Raw genomic sequence first — 22281 nt, 5'->3', positions numbered from 1 at the left:
TTTCAGGCTTCCTGCAGCTGGGGCCTGGAGTGTTTTTGTTAGGATAGCATGCAAAACCTTTGTGGATGGTAATCACCATTCCCTCGATCAGCCTCTGACAGTGTCTGCATGACTTTTAAAGTGTCTTTTAGTAGAGCCCTGCTGACAGCTCTACAGTTATATAAAATGTTGCCTTTCTAAAAATCACTTCCCAGCAATGTCAGTGTGTGAAGAACTAGGAGAATCCAGTTACTTTCCTGCTGGGATATCATTCTTCATTTTCCAGAACCGTTCCAAGTCATTTACATGGTGTGGGGAAAAAGGATTTGCTTACTTTGTTATGTCCTTTACCTTGATCCTTGACAGGATGACTTGACACTACCTACACACTGGGGACAAAGGCTGCTAAGACATACGTGAATAACTCTGTTCATTTGGCAAAGTCTTGTCGTCTCACAGAAAAATAAACTTTGTACAAGTCTTTCCATTATTAGCAGTAAAACATAAAATCAAAAGTAATACAACCTCCTTCTTTTATGCTAGTTGCTAGGCATAATTCATTCTTGGGAGGATGTAACCGCGGTTTTTTTTCTTCTTTTTTTCTTTTCCTTTGCTTAATCTTATTCTCTACAAGAGGTCAAAATCTTCGCGTGCTCTTTATTCTTAAAACTAGGCACATGCTTGAGTGCCAAAGGCATAGTGTCTAAGGCATGTGACTGAAAACTTGAACTAGGCCGTTATCATTTCCCGACTTTAATTATCAGAAAAGTTATGGATGGGTAAAGGACTACTTTAGATTTTCTCGGTAAATCACTCCCTCCAGCTTCTAATCATTTCCGTTCCACTTCTCTGGACTTCCTCCAGTTTGTTTATATCTTCCAGTAATGAAGTGCCTGAACTGCATACAAGATTCCAGGTGTGGCTGCTGAAGAAATACATAAAGGCAGCTCTGCTGTGCCAACCTAGCCTGTTGCGTAATACTCATACAGAGGGAACCACAGACGTTACTGGTGTTTAGATCCTCCTCTGCTACGTTACTTCTTACATCTCAATTGTCCTGTTGTCAAGACATCTCTTGACATTACTGCTTTCCAAATTCTGCTTTATTGTTTACTGTTTATTTTAAATTATTCCCTGTGTATGTGCAGTAACATTTTTCTAACTGCAATTTTATTGCTTATTTCCTGTCTTTGCTTCAAATTTCTCTATATCCTTTTGTATTATTTCTCTATCCATGCTTACATTGATAATTCCTCCTCCTTTCATCCTACTTGCAGTGAAGAGATCAAAATATGCACTAGTCCCTCTGATACTCCACAGAATATCTTCTCAGCATGATGAACTATTAGCATTTGGTGGTGTCTTATCCTCAGGAGGAACTGGCGGCAGAAATTTCTAATGGCAGACCTGATATAGAGTCTTCACATCAAGTAAATCTTGCCAAGTAATAACAATTAACTGGATTTTCAATTTCTTGCTTAATATATAAATTTTTTTTTCAGGTGAGGAATTAGGGTATAGTGGATGAGAAATGCAGGGCATAAAATCAACGGGGCGTTGTTCATTGGTGAATAAATAAAATACATTTTTTGCACGACTGTTTGCATTGCCAACAGTATTTCTATATCTGTGTATATCACCCTCTAAAGTAAGCATTCCCGATCTGCTGGCTGGCTCAACATCTTCGGGGATTATTACCTTGGAAGGAACGGGGTGCCAGTGTTTCTAGGAGCAGAAAGAAGGTGCTGTGTGCAGAGGGAATTGCCAACCAGCACTGTTTTTTTTCCTGCAGAGAAATAGCAGATTTTTTTAAACTTGTGGCACTGTCTCCCCTTTTTCTTTGTGCAGACAGTTAGACTTGAGCAAATTAGAGATTAAGTGCTGTCATTCCTATCCTTCAGGGCCTTAAGCTTGTATTTTACTTTTACAAATGATTTTGTGTTCTTGGGATAATTTCAGCTCTGCATTACCAAAAGCTCTTAACATGGAAGAAAGCATGGACCTTCAAGCAGTCCAAGAAAGCCATGGGGCTGATGGTGCACCTCTTTCTGTGGCTGAAGAACTGCAGTGGAGGCATCAGCTAGTTACGGGCTCTCCTAAACATTGCCAACATGCTCCACTGTATAGGAGCATACACTTTCCTGTGTCTTCCTTGAACTCATGCTTCCCATGCTTCTAAGACAATACCAGTTTTATTCTCTCACCATGTTTGTTGAGTTATGTACCTTGTGAGATGGAATCAAGACCAAGGCGTAGATGCTTTCTGGAAAAATGAGTGTTCCCTGGTAACATTTGGTGAAGAGAAGTTTTCTCTACCAATTTCTCCAGACTTAGAAGGGTAGTCATGGCAGGGTTAAGTCATCCTCAAGTTATCTTTTTTTTGGCATCTATTCCGTTTCAAAAACTAGTTCACTTCTGTACTTGATCTTTTATTAGAACTGCTTTGACTCAGTCTTCTGAGTTAAAAGTCAGGCCAAAAGTCAGTTTTCCTCTTGGGAAACCCCAAAACCTGACAGTGACCAATCTCTCAATGTAATTCCTTAATTATTTCTGCCTGTGACTTTTGTCTGTGCTCCAAATTTGAAATCATTGCGCTGCTTTGGAGTGAAAATAAACAAGACAGGATAAATACGTTGTATGAAACATGGTGCCATACTTAATTATTCCACTTATCAAAGTGGAAAAACCTTTTGGTATATAAAGAGCATCTGCTTTTAATTTTTTATTTCCATCTTTGTGTGTTTTCAGACGCAAGCATACCTCCTCATTTCAGGAAGACTGCCTGCACTGCTTTTTGTCAGTTTCACAGTTACTTCCAAAGATGGCAAATTGGAGCTAGGAAACTCAGGATGTGCTAGAAAAAGCAGAGGACTGGACTGTGCTCTTGGAACTAGAAATTGGGGTGGACTACATTATACTGAAATCTCACATGAGTAGAAAGTAGATCAGATTTTTGATGATAGTGACCTTTTCAAAACTTCCAATTTTGTTTTAAATTCAAATTTTATCACCTTTACTTTTAATGCATGCTCTGGACAGGTGGAGTTTTGCCTTCAGTTATTATCATTTTTTAAAGATTCAACAAATGCTTTTGTTTTGATGCCAGTAGTGAAATCTACCACTTAGTACATATAAAAATACATTGTCAGAAAAGTGAAACTGAGAAAAGCCTGCACACAGGCTTTGTATTAAGTGACCACCACCCTATATCGTCCATTTGCTCTGTTGGCCTCACTTATGGGCTTGATAATACGGTTATTGCTGAAAAGAGATTTGATTTTAGCAAAATCGAACCTTTATCTCATTGTAATAAGAAAATTGCTGTATTTCATTAAGATTAACCCAGAGGATGTTCATGCCATTCATACTCTTCTTGTAAGCAATGGCATTTTGGTTCACGTGAGTTTTTATTAAATATCTGCTTACAAGAAACTAAAATTAATTCAATCTGCTCAGTACTCCCAGAATTTTAATTATGGAAATTGAATTAGGACTGAAGAAATCTGCGTTTAAACATGTTCTGTGTGAGGTTAAATGTGAATATACTGAGGAGTTTTTTATGTTATTTTTCTTGAATATGAATGCAAGGAATGAGAATATATACTATGAAGGAGCAGCTACCCTAATTCAGGGGTGAATTCTTGGATATAAATTAAATCATAATTGGTCTTCAGTTTTTACTAAGCAAAACAAATTTCGCAACAGTAATTATGTCAATTAGGCAGAATGATCTTTGAAAGTAGAATGAAATAATTCAGTTTATGCCTTGGTGATGCTGTAATTATGCCCTGGGATGACTCTTCTCTGGTTATTCTAGGTCTCTTTTGTCAGTTTTGTTTTCGGTGGCCACTGTCTTTCAGGCTGAAATGCTGTACTTGTTTTTAGCTAAATATCAATTTTCTTACAGTGTGGGAAAGGCATGATCCCTTTTTAAGTCCTGTGCTAAGAGGTATGCAATTTGTCTGAAAAATTTGGTATGCTTTAATAGATAACTTTTTTCATTAACACCCAACGATGACTTTGTAGGCACTGAAAATGACACAGCATAAGAATTGAGCTATCTGTGGTGTGAGCTGTTTAAGTCCTGGGATGATTCCTGAGTGAAATGTCTCTGGTTGCCCTGGCTGAGGGGCTGAAATCCAGCATGCCTGGCTGAATGAGACTGAGGACATCACCAGCAAGATGAAGGCAGCTGTGCTGAAGTTTGGGTTAACTGCTAAGCAAAGCTTTGTCTGTTTGTTTGCTGGTGAATTATTCTTGTTCAGCCTCTTGCATTGGGATGAATAAGCAGAGGGTGAAGCAGCAGTTTCCAGGGGCATGGAGGATTGCCATGCTCCATTCAGAAGCTGCTTTTCAGGAGTTGTGAATGATGACTATAGACAAGGCTGCTCGGCAAGCTTGACCTAAATTCAGGGGAAGGAGGCATTGGACTCATGGCCGTCCAGTACAGTACCACAGAAATCCTGCAGTGTTTTCAGGAGGGGCTTGCAGAGACGTAGTCATGTATGTTGAGATTAAAACAGGTATTGTGATCAGTGTAATATCCTTTTAACCTACTGTATTACAGTATTTTAACAGCCAGTGTGTTTGGGAATCTTATTAAAATCGAGAGATCTTGTGATGTTCCCTCATCTTCTTCCTTCCGATTGTTTGTTCAGATTTACCTGGAAGAACACTGAGCTGAGGTTCCTGGTTGTAATAAATACATGCATAGATAAATGAAGAACCTATACAGATACACATTTGCTTATTTCAGAAATGAAAAATGGACTAAGTTCACTTCAGCAGGATCTTGAGATTCTGCTAAAAGCTTCTGTTGTGATTGTATTTTTTGCATCCTTCAAAAAAAAAGTTACTAGTGACCAGAATTCCAGAAGAAAATATGTCAACGTATGTGCCAACCATGATTTTAAATTGATGCCATTATTCCTAATAATATTCAGTTTTATGGGTTTAGCATATTTTCAATCTGAGCTGTAGTAAACTGTAAGAGAGAAATGAAAAAGGGAAGAGGAAAATATGCTTTGAAGATAACGTGTCATTCACACAGAATAAAATTTATAATCTGCTGAATGTGCAAGAACATACAGGCTTGAAGTTCAAATTATTTGGAAAAAAAACAAAAAACAAAGAGTCACTAATGAAATAAATAAAAAGTTACCAGTAATTTTATTGACATTAAGAGTTGGACAAAAGTTCTACTGTGCAAAACAAGATATCTGTTTTTCTGTACCTTACAAAAACACCGTGAATCATACTGAGTGTCTGCTTAGCACTGGAAATTACAAAATGGAATTGACAAACCCAGTATTAACACTGTACCTTGATTTCCCCTCCTTCCTGCAGGAATACAATTTCTTTCTTAGTTTGCCTGTTTCAAATGATAACTATGACCATGGTTGGACACATGCCTGAGTGTATCAGCTGGATGGCAGAGCAGGCTAAGTAGTTTGAAGTAGACTCTCCATTTGTCTAACAAGCTTCTGCCATATATATGCTTATATCACAAATATTTTCAACTAAGCATAACGCAGCAAGTATTTGCAGTCCTTTTGGAATATGTCTTGTATATTGAAATTTTCCAGTAAAGTGCTTTACATTTTGTGCTATGTTAAGAATGCCTTATCAGATTTTTAGCATGGGAAAGCAGAAGCAAGCATCATGCATGCAACATGATCTCTTGTAAATCTGTCGTGCATACTGCTCTGTAGATAACAGAACTCATAGACTTCAAAATTGGTCTGCATTTTAAATTTAAACCAAAAAGAAAAATTTGGAAGTTGCTGCAGAAGAAAATGCTGTAAAACATTAGATATCACAGTATCATTCAGAGCTCTAATTCTGACTCTCAGTCTTACTGTGTTCAATGTAAGCTAAAATCATAAACAATTGAGCAGAAAACTGACTTCAAAACAGAAAAAATCATTTAGCTCTCTAACAGATTATTTAGGTGTTTGTAGATGTTTTTCTTTGGTTTTCATCCTAACCATATTTCCAATTCAGTGTGATTTCACTGAATCTGAAATGCTTTGCAAAAATCAGATCCTTGTCCACAGAAATGTATTTTCTCCTCTTCCTTTTCTGTGCAATTTAGTATGATTCAACATTCCTTTGACTACATGAGAACTACCACATAGTCAAGGCTAGATTTAAACTTCCAGCATACTGAACCAAGAGCTTTGTTAGCTGCTCCAAGCTTCAGGAGGCCCCAGCTGCCCTCCCTGACCAACTGTTTGCTTGGTGCAAGTTCTGCCTCTTGTGGAGATGAAAGTGGGACACTGCAGCTGAAGCACCAGGGATGGTTCCAGTTTGGGGTGTATCTTGTACTGGTGGTTCAGTGCCCTGGGTAATAGGACAGCTGGATCCCCCAGGTAGTCTTTGAGAAGCTTTTCAGAATTGTGCAGCATGTTTGGAGCATGATGGAAAAAAAGGCACATGTCTCAAATATTAAATATTTATGTATATTTTCTTGCTTCCTTGTCTCACTGTTCTTAATTGGTTTCATCCCTGCTGGATGGTTTCTACTGTAGAGCACAGTGGCCTCTTTTAGGCTACATCCCATGCTCCCTTGCCAAATTTCCTCTCTCCTTGATCCCTCTCATTGGTGCCCTTTCATTCTGCTTAAAATAGTGAGTGAGAACAATTTTTTTATCTTCTCATATCCTTTGCCAGGATCACCAGACTGCACCAGTTGTTTTTATTAACCTGGTCTCAGCCCATGTTGAAAGCAGGTTTCCAGCATCAGGCTGTGGCTATACTGAAGTGGGTAGATGACTGCGATCTGCGCTCTTTGATGTGTACAGTGAGAGCAGTCATATGGTAGTGTGAAAACTTTCACGTATTGTATTTCCTGAGCTGTTGCATTAGCTATTCGCTGATGGCTAATCCTGAGCAAAGAGATTTAAAGTAGGCATTTGTATGTAGTTATTAACAGTAGGCAAATGTGATGCTGTATAAGAGCTAGAGGGGACGCAGCACTCCCTGCTCCGCTTTCAGAAAGAAAGGGAATTGGCTTTAAATGCGCAGTCACCAGTGGTGGAGGCACTGGTACTTCATCTCTACATTCAAACTTCAGTTTTTGGGAGGAAACGTAGTAGTTCATGCACACAGAGTGTTCGATCGTAATGCAATCCCCATCTAAGAACAAACTGTAGCTCTTTCTCTGGGATATCTGGGAAGAATTACTAGCATGTATTTCAGTTGGTAGCACATATGATGCGTTAATGAGACATAACAGTTAAACACAAAATCTAATGCTTGTGGAAATTTTGGAAAAATACTGTGTTGTGGAAGTTCGTAGGCGGTTTTCACTATTAGAGCATGACACAAGTGGTGTGCCTATGCTGTGTTAAGAACCCTAGCTGGGCTCTGTAGACCCTACAGAGAACAATGCTGTTGAGACTGTGCTTTTATCCACATCCCAGCTGGTGTTATAGTGCTTTGTTTGGGTATACAGAATGAGTTGCAACCTTGGAAAGAGGTATAAAAGTGCCTGATGAGATTAGATGAGTTGATCCATTAATGTAAAATACAAAAGAAATCAAACGATGCCTTGGGATCTGGAACTAGCTGGAGGTGTTCAAGGATGAGAAGCAAGCCAGAAATACCCTAAATATGGAGAATAGTTTTCCAAACATTAGAACAAACTAAGTCTTTAATGGAAGAAAGCCTAGAAATTCTTGCTTCAGAGAAAGATTAGGCTATATCTATGTAATAGGCACTCTCTGTAATAATTATAATACTAGATGAATATTGTCTTGAGTGCTTGGCAGACAGGACCTTTACCTGCAGCTGGAAATCCTGTGGTCTGGGATTGGTAGGGCCAGGTGAGTAGGGCTGTGGAGTGGCAGAGGAGATGATGTGAAAGTGGGACCACGTTTTTCAAACCCTTAGATTGATTATCTAAAATACAAACAGAGTGTTTGCTGTATAAAACGAAGAGGCAATATTCATATCTGAGCTCTGCACCTCATTTGTGGCATTTGTAAGCTGATTCCACATTACTCATAAAGGATAATGACCCAGCCTTGTTAGTTTATGATGGTTGGGGTGGGCTGGTTAATGGGCAGTGTGTCCCTGCACTGCAGACCAGCTAGCACCAGGGCAGTGCCATGGCTGCAGTGGGGAGGGGGCTGCATTTGCTCCAGGCCTGCAGCTCAGGAGCGACGGCCCTGATCTGCTTCCCAGGTTGTTCGAACCAGTTCAAGAGCAGTAAAACAAGGTTATGTAATTGACATGTGATGCAGCCTAAAATAGTGACTGCAAACATAGGCTGCTGTTGCTGGGCAGTTGTCAACTGCTAAAAAAAAAAAGAAACAAACAAAAAAAAAAACCAAAACCAACCCCTCAACTGTGTAACAAATGGACCTTTTAAATGAGAATGCAGTTCTGATTTCTGTTGACTAGCAAGTGTTTGGCTTTTTTTTTTTTTTTTAATTGCAAGGAATAGAGGCTCTGTGAAAACTGAGATTTTGAAAGAGATTCATCTTCTCTTACTGAACATGCTGATTTGAGAGTTTGTATGTCAGATTGTGAAATAAAATCCTTAGATATTACATACAGTTTGTTTCCTGAAGGTGCAACATAACTTCTGTGAAATAGAAAATCCTTTTTTTGCGTGTGGGAAATGATTGTTTTAGCAATAGTTCTATTTATATTCTGGTCTATAAAAAGATAGAAAATGTTTATTTGTATTAATTAATTATTTGTATTAATTATTTGTATTAATTAACATTAATTAAAGTTAATTTGTATTAATACAAATTAATTAATTTGTATTAATATGAGGCTTATGGTGGTAACATCAGTTTCATAAAATATGTGAGGGTCCCAGAACTGAGTGAAAGGAGTCTGTCATGTACCTCAGGAAGTACAGAAGGGTGAGCAGAATGTGTTGTAGGAGGCAGCCCCCTTCATTAGGGCTACAGTAGCAAGAAGAAATCCCAGCCCAGAGTTCTGTGTACTGTGGACAACTCTGGCTGAGGTGAGAGGCATCTCTTCCTCCTTCTGATCTTCTGCAGCAGGTTTTACTTGTGTTTCCTGCAGTAGGGGAAAACTGCAGCCCCTGGCAGTGGCTGCAGTGGCCCATTCTTGTGCCATCAGGGAGCTGGTGGGTGGAGGAGAGGGTCAGAACTGAACAAGAAGTAGGTCCCCTGATTCTATAAAGGTTGTGGTGTAGAGCCATAAAACCCAGATTTTTTTTCTCCTCCCTTCCCTTGTGCTAAGGACAGGTAACAACATCCCTGCACCTACTCAGCAGGTGCTGGTCAGCACTCAGCCATGGGACTTTGATGTGCATCACTGTTGTCGTGGTGATGCACTTCCCACGTGGGGAATGTGGGGAGAAGCAGGCCCTGCTGCTTGCCTAGGGACTCTGAAGGGGTCAGAGCACTGGCATGCAGCTCCAGCCAGCAAGGCTGCGGGTGAATGCTGGCCCCTCCAGCATCCATGGAGGCTTGTCTGGGTTATTGTCTGTAGGAGCAGGCAGCTCCTCCTACAGTTTGATGAGTTAACATATTAATTCTCTTTTTGCAGAGGGAAGGAAAGTTTGTGAATTTCACATGCATTTTGATATGCTCCAGTGAGATGCTATTTTAAAAGTTGAGGTTTTTTTTAAAGCTTGTTGTGCTTTATTTGCTCCTTAGCTGCAGCTCTTGTTTTCTCACTTTCCTCTCCTTTTGCGAGGCTTTCTCAATCATGTCTTTGTTTTGGACCCTAGAGTTCACTGCTGGCTCAGAGGCTGTGCCGGTGAGACTTTGCGGACTTTTCCCTCACCTTGCCCAAGGGGATGCTTGCATGGCTGTGTGGCCCCATTTGGGGACAGGGAGTGCCAGCTCCAGCTCCAGAAGCACACAGTGGGGCTGCAGGAAAGCACAGAGCAGAGCACCACAAGCATGAGTCAACAATGCCAGGCAATTGCCAGAAGACAGATTGGGTTCAGGATTGTGTTAGCAGAGTGCTGTGTGCAAGGTGCGGGAAGTAACCATTTCATTGTGCTTAGCAGCGGTGGAACTCAGCAAGAAAAATGTGTCCTGTTTTGGGTACTGCATGTACGAAAGAAAGCAGGGAAGAATAAGAGAAATGGTGACAGATTTAGGAAACATGACCTGTGAGGGAAGATTGAGAGAACTGAATTTGTTTAGTCTAGCAAAGAGATGTGGAACATGCATTTTTCGATAAGCATAAGATTGTTGTAAGGAAGGTGGCAGACTATTACACCGTGTATCTTGTGGGGAGTGCTAAAATCTCTTTCTGTTGCAAAATATTCCTCATCGTGTAAAATGTGAAGGGAAAAAAATTACACCCTAAAGTGTAGCCAGGCACTGGCCTGATCAAGTGCTGTGTAGGGAAGCTGCAGGAAACCTTTCCTCAGAAGGTTTGTTGGCAAGTTTAGATGGATGGAAAAAAAAATCTGCCTGAATTATAAAGCTAGCCTTATCTTGCTTCCATGAATGGCCCTGAATTAAACAGGCTTTGGATCCTCTTCCAGCACTGTTTTCTTTCATCTTTCTTTCCTCTCCTTTTCTTTTTTTTTTTTTTTTTTTTTTTTTTTTTTTTACAATGTTTGACACTTGATCATAGTAATCGCTTCTTCAACAAACGAGCTCCTGACTTAGACTTTACAAAAAAAAATGTAAAAATAAAATACAATGGAGAGAGAATGTGGAATATTTCACAGAGTTCTGTAATTTTCTACTTTTGCCTTAGGCAGTAGCAGAAATATAACTGGCAAGAAGTATCTAGACTCCTTCCTACTGCAGACTTGAGTGCCTTGACTTGACAAGGCCCATGGACACGAGCACGGCTGAGCGTGTCAGGCTCTGGGGCTGGTCGGGCAGTCGTGCTGGAGTTTTGGAATGGGGAATGGCACAACTGATGCTGCAGATTTCTGCTGCAACCTTATTTGGGCAGTAATTCATTGGCCAGATAAGAAATGCTTTTTTTCCTTCCCGCTTTTCCTGCTGAACTTTGCTTGCTCAAGAAAATAAGAAGAAAGATTTTATGAGCGCATCCGTTTTGTTTTATTTCATAATCTCATAAAGTTAGAGGATTAAAGAGTTTTTAACCGTTTTTCAGTTCTCTCCCTTATTAAGTATTTTTGTGCATGCTTTAGTTTGTGTCATTTTGTGATGCATGAAAAGTGCAAACTCAAATATTCTTTTAGCTCAGCCGTAGCTATGACAGAGTTTTATAGCCTCTTAGTATGTAGCATTGTAGTATGTATTAATTATTTATTTTGAGCAGAAAACTTTCCCGGCATCCTTTGTTATTCTCTATTATAGATGGAACAGGAATTACCTTGTATAAATGCACTATATAAGGGCATATATAAAAATTACTTTCATCTTAATGCATTAGCACATATGAGATGAGTATCTGATATCCACTTTGTCGTTTTCCAGCCCACTTGCAGGTGATTAAACTGGATAAAAACTGGGTTAAGCTAAGCACAGATATTCTTGAAAATGTTAGAGGTCTAGCCACTGCAAGCCTCCTTGCAGAGTGATCTCCATCACCTCATTGAGATCTGAAGAGCCCCAGAGGTGCTGAGAGTCACATCAGTTTCAGATGTATAGGTTTTTGGGTTGATTTTGAATTTTTTCAGGGGCATGAGTGAGGATCATGCTACACTAATGGAAGAGTCTGATTCATTATAGGAGTCTTTGCATTACTAACTTATTCTACAAAATCAATTTTATTTCAAATGTGTCATTTGTCTCGTAATAGATGATACAGCAGATTTGCAACTGAACATTTCTTCTTTGATAGCTACAGTATATATAGAAAATCTACCCAAGTGCTGATTTCTTCTGTTAAGTTTTCCAGTTATTTTAATTAATGTAAGTTTTAAGATGGCCGTGGTTATTTGATTTATTTATTTATTTATTTTAAGAAAGAAAAACTTGACAGTCTCTTTGATTTACAGAAGACATTTGCTAAATGGAAAACTTTTCCCTTGCTTACTGGAACTGCTTACAGATTTTGTACCATATGTTAGTATTCGGAGATGCACGTTTGAAAAAATGATGAACCTTTACTAAGTTATGCTTTCCTTATTTGATTGTTCTTTACTTCTTTACGGAAAGGGTTGTTAAGCACTGGAATAGGCTTCCCAGGGAGGTGGTTGAGTCACCATCCCTGGATCTGTTTAAAAACTGTTTGGATGCGGTGCTTAGGGATGTGATCTAGTGAAGAGTTGTTAGGGTAGTATGGTTAGGTTGTGGTTGGATTCAATGATCTTTAAAGTCTTTTCTAACCTGAGCAGTTCTGTGATTCTATGATAGGCTATAAAGTAATAATTTCAAGCTACCTAAACCATTTGAGGGGTGACATGGAAGTACTCTGCTGCAGTAGGAGAATTTCTTATGGAGTCACTGTTTGACAGTGATTGAATAAAAAAGAAAAGTTTCTACATTATTTACAAATGTGGCCCAAGTAATTATTCTGGAGTACATAAATGTTAGCCTCTTTCTATTAAAGTCATTTGCTTCTGAAAGCGGTACTGAAAAATATTGACTTAACACGTGTACAGTTTCATAGAACAAACTGCTTTCAGGGATATTCTGCAATGGGGTTCATTTCACAGCATTAAAGCTGACTTTTATTAATAGCCTGCACCCGCCTGTGAAAGACTAAAAATGGTATTGCAGTACTGTGATGTACAAAGGACATTGTATGAGCACTGAACAATCGTACTTGGATTCACTGCAGAAAATACCAATTCTTCCCTTCTCTCCACAAAAAAGGCATAAAAGTCCAGATACCAATGTTTGTAAAGGCATATAAACCATCTCCAGTCAGTACGTCATTTTTTAAACACTGCTGTTTTCCACTTCAATTTCACTTCCATGCTGCTGTTTCTTTAGATTGTTCAATACAGAGCAAAAATGCAAAAAGGAATTAAGTACATGCACAAGAGATGAATCTGGTTTTTGTACAGATCACTCTATACATTTAACATTATGTGATAAATTATGTGATTTCCTTCTGTGATTAGCTGAGAATTTAATCTTCTTATTGTTTATATAAGGCCTTATTGAAGATCACGTTGTTGTCACGATGATATTGTTCATCTTGACCTTGTCTGGCATAACTTTATGAACTTCACAAATTCTCTTGCTCAACTTCTGTTCTTACTCTGCAGGGTCACGATGGTATGTAAAATCCCTCAATAAAAACTGTCATTTGCCACTCTGCTTAGTGATTAGACCTCCACAGCAATAACTAGATGACAGTATCTTTGTGATGTAGCAGTAACACGCTGCTTACTCAAATAGGATCTAAGCAGTCGTGCAACATGCTCAGTGCCGATGCAAGAAACAGCCCAAACTTCAGTTCTACATCTGAATGGATAACATTGGCTGAGGGTGAAAGAAAGTCAGATATGGAGATACAGAATGACTTATCTAAAGATTTAAGGCAAACTTCTGGAAGAGCTCAAAATAGAAGCCAGGTCTCCTGTGTCTCATGAATATTCTCTTTGACTTTTCCTGAGGAGGCATTTGTGCATTGTGAAAAATATCTTGGCAGAATATCTTAGACCTCTTGTTCTGCTGCAGCTCTGTCCCCTTCTTAAGCCTGTACTTTTGCTCCCATTGCACTCTCCAGCTGCCTAAACATCAAATCATGGCTCCGTTTTTGGGCCTTGCCAGGTGTTTCTTACCCTCCCAGCGTCTATCGCTTGCTCCAGTTTTTGGTATCAACACTAATGTTGATTGTCCAGTTATTGGTTTTCTTTGTGTCTCATCTCCTTCATTGGCAGTCAGCTCAGGAGTCTCTCTGCTTAGCTGTCAGTTGGTGTTATTGCAGTTGCAGTCCTAATTTTTTTTTTTCCTTTCTCTTTTGTTTCAGACAGCATTGTAACTTGCATTTAGTTTACAGAGTACCGAGTTTCTTGCTTTCTTCTTAAGTGCCTCTCCCTGAGGCTTGGTAGTTCTTACAGTGCCATCTATGTAAAGCTGCAGCACACTGTTGTATTTTACACTGCACCATTTTCTCAAATTTTGGATGCTGGCAAACCCTGTGGCATTGTGCTTCTGTGAGCTGTGTCCTTTCCTTTTGTCCTTCCTTTGGAAATCCTTTGTATGGCTTTTTGCCCTATCTCCTACAAACTGGTTGTGGCCACTCTAGATCCTGGCAGCCACTCCTGGATTCAGGCAGCTCAAGAAATCTTTTCCATTCTCTGTCATGCTGAACCCCTTGAGGCTTCCTTTCTCCCACACCCAGTTCAAGCACCTTATTTGAGAAGTCCACGTGGTAGTGCCCTTGTCTGACAAACTGCATCCAATGGCTCTACCTACATACTTCCTACAAAGAAGAACTTGAATCTTCAAGTTTATTAAATGCCAGCCTATTTTCCTTCTTGCCCATGTATTTCCTTTCTTCTAAATGTTGTGTGTTGTATACCTGCTGTCTCTTTATGAGTGCTTCTGGGGGCTTTACAGAATTGAAGTAACCTGTTAGGATTTAAGCTTGCTTTGATAAACCTTCAGAATTCTGCAGTATGAAAGGTATTAAATCAGAAATCAACTACTCATTGAGCTGTTTAAAGAAAATGGAATATGTTTAGAAACTTTACCTCTACTTTTCATTCCTGCGTTAGGTTATGAGCTTCTTTAGCATTGAGACTATAGCCCTTGGTTTTGTACCAACACTAAGAGTTGTTTGGCTGATTTGTGATACCTGTGCATGTAAGGATATTTGAAAAAAATCTCATATCAATCATTTGTGGCCTGGACAAAAAGAAGGGGGAAAAAAAGCCCAACAAAAGCAGGTGAAGTCCTGTTTTCCTAAATTAAAAAGAAGAAAAGCTCCTAGTAAGGCCTGTTAGGCAAGGCAAATTACCAAGGTTATTGGGAAGGTTGAAGAATGGGATTGGGAATTTTTGCATTAGTAAAAACCCAAAATGACTGCAAAATGAGAGGAAAAGAAATTGGAATTATTTAAATACATAGTCTAATAATGCATTTTGGTTTTGGTTCATTCAGGACAGCATAATTATCTGTGTGCGGGAAGGAATGACTGCATAATTGATAAGATTCGGAGGAAGAACTGCCCAGCCTGTCGATTACAGAAATGTCTGCAAGCTGGAATGAATCTAGGAGGTAAGTAGAATATTAATAGTTTGGTCTCTTAATTTGATTAGGCAAAAATATTGGAAATGTGCAGCCTTTTTATAGTTCTGGCAGCTGCACAATCTCAAAAGTTTAAGGTGGAATTATCCTGAAGAAGCACTTAATAGCTAATAAACTCTATTGTCATTCTAAATCAGCTTTTGGAGATATGTATTTTATGGCTCAGAAAAAAGAAAAGTGGGTGTTTTATGATGACAGTAATTTTCCTGGATTCTCATATAGGTAAAAGCGTTAAGGCTTCAAAGCTTGCATAATTTTTTTGTGATAAGCATTCTGTAGACTACTGAAAAATGTTTCTATGCCATGATGAAAAGCAAATGTACACACAGTGAAATCTCTTAGCTTTTTTGTTGTTGCTTATTTAACATTTATATTGATTTATTTCTGCAGCTGTACGTATATGCAGTTATTTTGATGATGATACTCTGTTATATACTCATAACAAAAAGGCAAAAACTTTTCTTAATAATTATCAAAATATTTTAAAAACTGTATTTTAACACAACTTTAATAGCTTTTTCATTGTTTTAATTCTTCAATTACAACATCTACATAATTCTGGCTGTGCTTCAGTAAGTATCATGTTACGAGTCATCTCCCTGAGCAAATTGTATTATAAATCACTTCTTCTCCCCAGCTCTCGGGTTTATCATAGTGTCTACGACTGGGGCTTTTGTTACTGCTACAGGTCCTTTCCCTGATGCAGGGAGTGACTCTTTCCTTAAAATGTTTTCACTGTTCCAGAAAATGGTAACATGGTCACATGCTTCCTACAAATTATTTCCTCTATCTCAATTTGTTTTTTTTATCTACCTGGACTCCTTCTCCTGGTAGTTTAGTTCTATGGACACATTTAGCTGCTTGTCGTTAATAAGATCTGTGCAAACTCCAGGCTCCTGTCTGCTGCCTGATACATTTTCTATCTCCCCATCCTTTTCTGCCCAACCACCTGGCAGAATGCTCAAGGAAAACATTCCTCACTTTTCTGGGAGAGTGACCTCACTTTTTTTCCTGCATTAGGACCTTTTTCACATCTTGCAATTTGACAGGCTGCATTAACTCCTACGCTCCTTGTTTCTCTTTCCCTGAAGAAAACAGGAACAAATCATGGTATACTGGGAGCTGGCATCTCCCCTGATTTTGGTCTACTCTGTCGAATCTAGCAAGGGAAGCAGACCATCAGTTTTGTTTGATGAATCAGGGGCTCACTGGTAGCAGCAGCTTCTTTTCTTCAAAGAAAGGAGCTCCTAGGAGTCTGAAAATGTATGTGGAGCGGGTAGCCTAGATTTCTGGATTGCTAAAAATTTTGCTGCAGTACTCATGCAGTTCATGGGCTTTTCTATTGCTTCATCCTGCACAGTGCACATCTTCTTCAAGCATGCCTTCTTTGACAAGCATATGTGTGTCATATTCTGGCAAAGTATAGGACTACCATCCTTCTTGATAATCTTTTGTAGGAACTTGTGATTTGTGTCTAGTTCATCTCTGACTTTTCCTGATGTGCTTCAAACTGTGTTCACACAAAGTCATCTACAAAAAAAAAACCCAACAAGATTGGGAGTTAGCTTAGCTAGGATTCCTGTTTCCACTCAGCAGAGTACTGTACTTATGGAATGCACTGAAAAGTCTTCTTGGGTAACCTTCTGGAATTTGCTTGCAAATAGTGATCTTTGTTTAATGACCTAGAAGGCAGAGCCTACATCTACAATGCATTTGCGGAGGCATGCAGTTGAGCTGTTCTGGTGATTTTCCTCTCTTAGAAAAAGTAAGATCGCAGAATGGCTTGTGTTGAAAGATCATGAGCAGAAATGCCAACCACTAGATCAGGCTGATCAGGAACCTCTTAAGCCTGGCATGAAACACCTACAGGGATAGGGCATCGACAGCTTCTCTGGGCAGCCTCTTCCAGTGCTTCACCACCCTCTGAGTGAAGAATTCATTCCTAACATATAACCTAAGCCTCCCTTCTTTCTGGTTATGTCCATTCACCTTAGTCCTATCACTGTCTACCTTTATAAGAAGTCAGCCCCCCTCCTGCTTGTAAGTTCCTTTCAAGAATGGGAAGATCACAGTGAGGTCTCCCTGGAACCTTCACTTATCCAAGCTAAACAGTCCCAACTCCCTCAACATTTCATTAGTAGGTGAGGTGCTCCTGACCTTTGATGATCTTTGTGGCTCTCTTCTAAACGTGTTCAACAGCTCTATGTCCTTCTTGCACTGAGGCCCCAGGCCTGGATGCAACACTCTAGGTGGCGCCTCAGAAGGGCAGAGAAGAGGGGTACAATCACCTACTTTTCCCTGCTGCCCAGCCTTTTTTTGATGCAGCCCAAGATACCACTGGCCTTTCAGGCTGCATGAGGTGGCTCGTGTCCAGTTTTTTGTTCATCAGGACCCATAAGTCCTTCTTGATGAAATTCTTGTTCCTGATTCAATTTCTTTATGCCACACAAAGAAACTGAAAGATATAAAACAGTCTTTCCATCACTGCAGCATAAAGTATGGAAACAGCTGTGGATGTGCATACAGTATAGTGCCTTTTGCATCATCCAGTAGAGAAAGGCCAGTTCGGAAACAGTGGGGAAGACTAACAGAGAATTAAGGTGCCTACAGCCTGGAGACTGTATTTACCATTCAGAAGATCCCAGTGGCTGCCAAACTATACTAAGAGAGCTTTCAGTCTTTGAGATGTCCCGAGTCTTGCAGGAAACCATAGCAGCCTCAGCAGCTAATGGCTTTAAGCTTTCCCAGTAGCAAACTTTGCATTGGGCATCTTCAGAAGAGCAATGTAGTGTCTCAAACTTAATTTTGGGAACTTCTGTGTCCTGTTACAGGGATTTCTGAGATGATGAAGTTCATCGTGAAAAAGGAAAATGGAAATGTATATACTTTTAGACTTCTACCTTTTTCTACTTTGGAATTACAAGCAAAATGCTCAAGTGTTTTGTTAGGCATTGTGAGCAGTAAAGAGCTGGAGGAAAATTAATTTATAAATGCATTTTACTTTAAATCCCACTTGCAGCATAATATTCTTCATAGCTGAGTCACACTGCACGGTTCTGTGCTCTTCATGCTGTAGACGTAATTTAAGCTCTCACCCTCCACATGGAAGCAAAGATAAACACAAAAACCAAGTTGCATTGAAGTTGCTTATGTGTTTAGTTCATGGGAAAGATAGCAAGATATGCAGATGGGCTCAGGGCTGAAGACTGGGCAAGTTGCTGAAGGTATGGATGTTTCTTTTCTACTTGAACTTAATTATAACAACTTATCCACTCACTTGAAAAGAACAAGAAAGAAGGCACAACAGTTGATGTGGAAGAAATGTTGCTGTAGATAACAAGATTCTGTCTCCCATGGGGCTGGAAAAGAAGTTGACTTTTTTTTTTTTTAATCCCTCCCTTTCTATGAGGAGGCTGCACCTCTGGACCTCGCATTTGTAATGTGAACATTTCTGATTGTCTTTGTACTGCTACTGTGAAGATACTGATTTCTGTAGTGGAAATGGGAGATCAGAAGGATTTTTCCATGCTTCCCACAACACATTTTTGCTCAGTCCATGCTTAATCTACTGTTCTTTGTGTTTTGGGTTTGGTTTTTTTTTTTATTATGTTCTTTTTCATATATATTTTTTAAATGCTCTTTCTTCCATTGGCTGTGTCAAAGTACTCATTTGTTTTGATCAGTTATCTTTAACTTCCCAGAATGCTGACAATTTTTTCTTGGGAAAAAAAAATATATATTTTGATGTGTGGCAGCATGCCACGCTTTAAGCACCTTTTACAAAAATGCTTGTAATTCAGGAATACATCTACACTTTCTCATGAATGCTCAACAAAATTAATGTTGCAGTTTTATTGTTTACCTTCTTCTTTTGTTTGTTGAAAAATTGTAGAGTTCTCATTGCTCTCATCCTCTAACAGACTTCAGAGAATTATTCATCAAGCCAATAACTAATTTACCTAATTATGTTCTTTTCTCCATTTTTATTTTGATTTTACAAGAAGCATCTGCAACCTGTAATTTCTGCAAAGCTCAAGTTGCCAAATATCAAATTAACTCATCCTCCTTGTTTCTACAAAGTATGCCTGTGCACTGCAGACAGACATAGCCCTTCAGCAAGCAGGACTCTACAACTTTTTGGGGAATCACAGTTTGTTTGTTGTGTTTAAAAGAAAGAAATAAAAAAAGAAAAAAAAAATAACAAAAAACTTCCATTACCATATGCTAGACTTAATTATTGGAAGAGATTCAGAGTGAGCAACTGCACTATGAAGGTATGCTGGCCCATTTTTGGTTTATGCTCTTTTGAAGATTCTTAATTAATTTTCAGTTAATTATGGACCAGAATGACTTCATGAGTTGTGAAGTTTCTTCCAGCATACGCTGCGATCAGATTTGTCGAGTCTCTCACTTCCGCACGAGACATTTTCGTTCTCCTCCGAACTCATGCTGCTGTTCTTTTGTTGTACCCGTTGCATGGCAGTAGCAGGGGGGTCACACTTGGTACCCTTAGCCACACGCAGGTGCTCAGTGTGGCTCCCCATACACCATCAGCTGCATGCAGCTAGGCAGCTGGACGCTTGCAGCACTGCCTCAGGGTGGCTCAGACCTTGCAAGTCTCACTCTTGCTGCATGCCGTGCTCTGTGCTGAATCCTAGATAAAGGACATGTTTGGTTTGGGGCGGCTTAAGGGGACTTCTGCCACTACGATATCTCACTGGCAGGTTAGTTGTTGCTCCTGTGACTAAGCATCTGCCCTGCTGCTGTGTGAGTACTGAAGGTCTCTCTTATGCTATATGATGTGTCGTATGGGTGTAGGATTGTGATCCTTTCCTGCTTCAGCTCCTGTATAGAGCAGTTCTGAGACTTATCAGCTGTTCTTTCCCACAACATTAAGAAGCAGCTTGCTGAAGTACTCTTCAGATATTGTAGGGAAATAAAGTAGATTTCACCTTGCAAATTGCATAGTTCATCACTCAGAATGCAGAAGCTGCTTGTAAAATGCGAGTTTTGATTTTGCATACATTTACATATGTAAGACACTTCACGCACAAGATGCTGTGTGTGCTTGCACATCTCCTTTTTTATACATTAAAGTATTTCAGTAATCTGAAAAATAGATTAAATGAATTGGTACTAAGAGACAGCATTTCACCTTTTTGCCCAGTTTTCCATTTTCTGTTTAATAACTCATACTAGTAATGATTTAAAATTGTGGTACTATTTTCGGTTACTTTAGCTTATGTGTACGTATTGTAATGTTTTGTATCTTCTCAAGAAAAAGAAAGAAATCAGGAAAAGGAAAAGAACAGAAGTATTAAAAAAAAAACTGAAAACTAAGAAACTCTTAAAAATACAGCGCCTCTTGGTGATGTAGAAAACAGAGGTTTTATTTAAAAATGTCTAGCAATTTACTAGTAACCAAGATTTCAAAAATTTGAAAGGAAAACATCATGTGCATAAGAAACTGCAAAGCAACTTTGGGTACATATATGGTTTACTTTTATATTTCATTTTAACCACTTTTAAATGCCAGTTAACTTCAACTACATTTTTATTTGTGTTTATTATGTAGCTTTTTCCTTTTAGGGAAACATGGCAATTTTTTTTTTGTGTGTCAGTTCTTCTTTGAAAGTTTCACCAATATACCATATACAGCAGTTTAATGAAGTTGTCTGTGGTTTTAGTAAAGCAAAACCTCCTGTCAGTTTTGCTTTGATTGTAGCTGGACAGCCTAGTTGCGGTACCTACTCTTGTTTCAGATATCATTAGTGTTGCTTCAGAGAACATTCTTTTTTTTTAGGTGTTAGAATTTAAGGAAGCATTTGCGTCAGATACAAATCCATCGAGTTATGACGTGCCATTTACACCTACTTTTATTTGCAGTATACGGTGTATCGAGGCCAAGTCAATAGCAGAACATGGGAGGAACCGTGCTTGCCTTGTGCTGTAATTTTGTTAGGTTTTGTAAATTTTTGCTGTACTTATGAGATGGATCAATAGGGAAAACCAACTTGCTGCAGGGAGTCCATGTTAGAGTCTCCTCAGAAGAGGAATCCTTCATTTTGACCAACTGCCAGTTCTGCTTAAGGCAGTGCCGGGGCCGCATCACCTCTCCACTCTGCGCTTGGTGAAGTTACTAAACAAAAATAAGAACAGAATAAATTCAGTTGTCTTCTTCCGGTTTCTCTAGGAACTAATTTGTTTGGGAATTAACCTTTCCTACTTCTGTGTCTGTTCTCATCCATGGTACAAAACAGTGCTCTTGCTGTGCTCCTGCTGTGACGCACTAACGTTTCATCTGAGCCATCCACAGGAATAGTTTAGATAATAACTATCTGAACAGTCACTTGAAAAAGCTATTAAGAAAGTATTTGGGAATGATGAAGAAAGTGCAGAATTTTGAAGAGGACTAGTAATCTCCCGGGTATTGGTTAAAAACTGGTATTGAAATTCTGTCCTTGTACTTCACGTTTTGCTGACAGTTTTGTTTCTAATATGACATCAGCTCAAGAAGGCACACTGCAGCAGTCCAAAAACACCGCGACTCATACGCAGTGATCCTTAATCAGATTCATAATTCAGGTTCTTTGCTTTTTCAAGTTTTGCTAGTTTCAGCTCTGCCTTCTGACTCGCGTCCAGCTGCCAGCTTCATTTGTCTTTTCTCCAGGAACAGCCTTTCAGGCTTTTGGCAAGGACCAGCTGAACTCCAGACTTCCCCGTTTCATCTGCTGGATGTTCTATCCTTCCATTCATGGCACAACAGCTTGAGTTGCCAGCTTTGCAAAGGAGTTGCAACTTTTCAAATCTCCTGCTGGGATTACGTGCCCCAGCCTGCCCAGCATCATGTGGCGACACTGTGCATGCAGGCTCTCCAATGTTTTGTCTGGTTTCAGTAGCATGCAGCTCTTGCTGTCTGCGCTCAGAGGGTGCTCTGTCCCTTGCTGACCATACTGTATGCTTTGGATTTGGTTATGAACTGAAAATTTGTGCTAGGCAATGGCTGACTCTTTTATGTGGATCCTATCTGTAGTGCCCTTGAGCTCTTAAACTTTTCTATCTGTTGTTAGGGCTCCATCATTCACCTCTGGGACAATCCCAGAGTAGATGACTTATGTGGCCTCCCAACCCCAGGACTGAAGTTTACTCCCTTTTTATGTCTGTGCAG

The 22281-nt window shown here is 39.4% G+C and overlaps 1 protein-coding gene across 2 annotated transcripts in view; it reads left to right on the top strand.

Annotated features, from left to right (window-relative positions):
* Positions 1-22281, top strand: part of NR3C2 (nuclear receptor subfamily 3 group C member 2) — a gene marked incomplete at both ends in the record, with an annotated part of 191724 nt that overhangs the window by 125916 nt on the left and 43527 nt on the right. For both annotated transcript variants that reach the window (XM_079534286.1, XM_079534287.1), the window contains one exon: positions 14967-15083. In XM_079534286.1, the coding sequence (XP_079390412.1) occupies positions 14967-15083 (117 nt within the window). The remainder of the gene's footprint in view (positions 1-14966; positions 15084-22281) is intronic.

This window comes from Tetrao urogallus (genome assembly GCF_951394365.1).
Source record: "Tetrao urogallus genome assembly, chromosome: 4".
NCBI classification, from domain to species: domain Eukaryota; kingdom Metazoa; phylum Chordata; class Aves; order Galliformes; family Phasianidae; genus Tetrao; species Tetrao urogallus.
The sequence above is the reverse complement of the archived record's forward strand: the minus strand, read 5'-3'. Positions and strand labels throughout refer to the sequence as shown.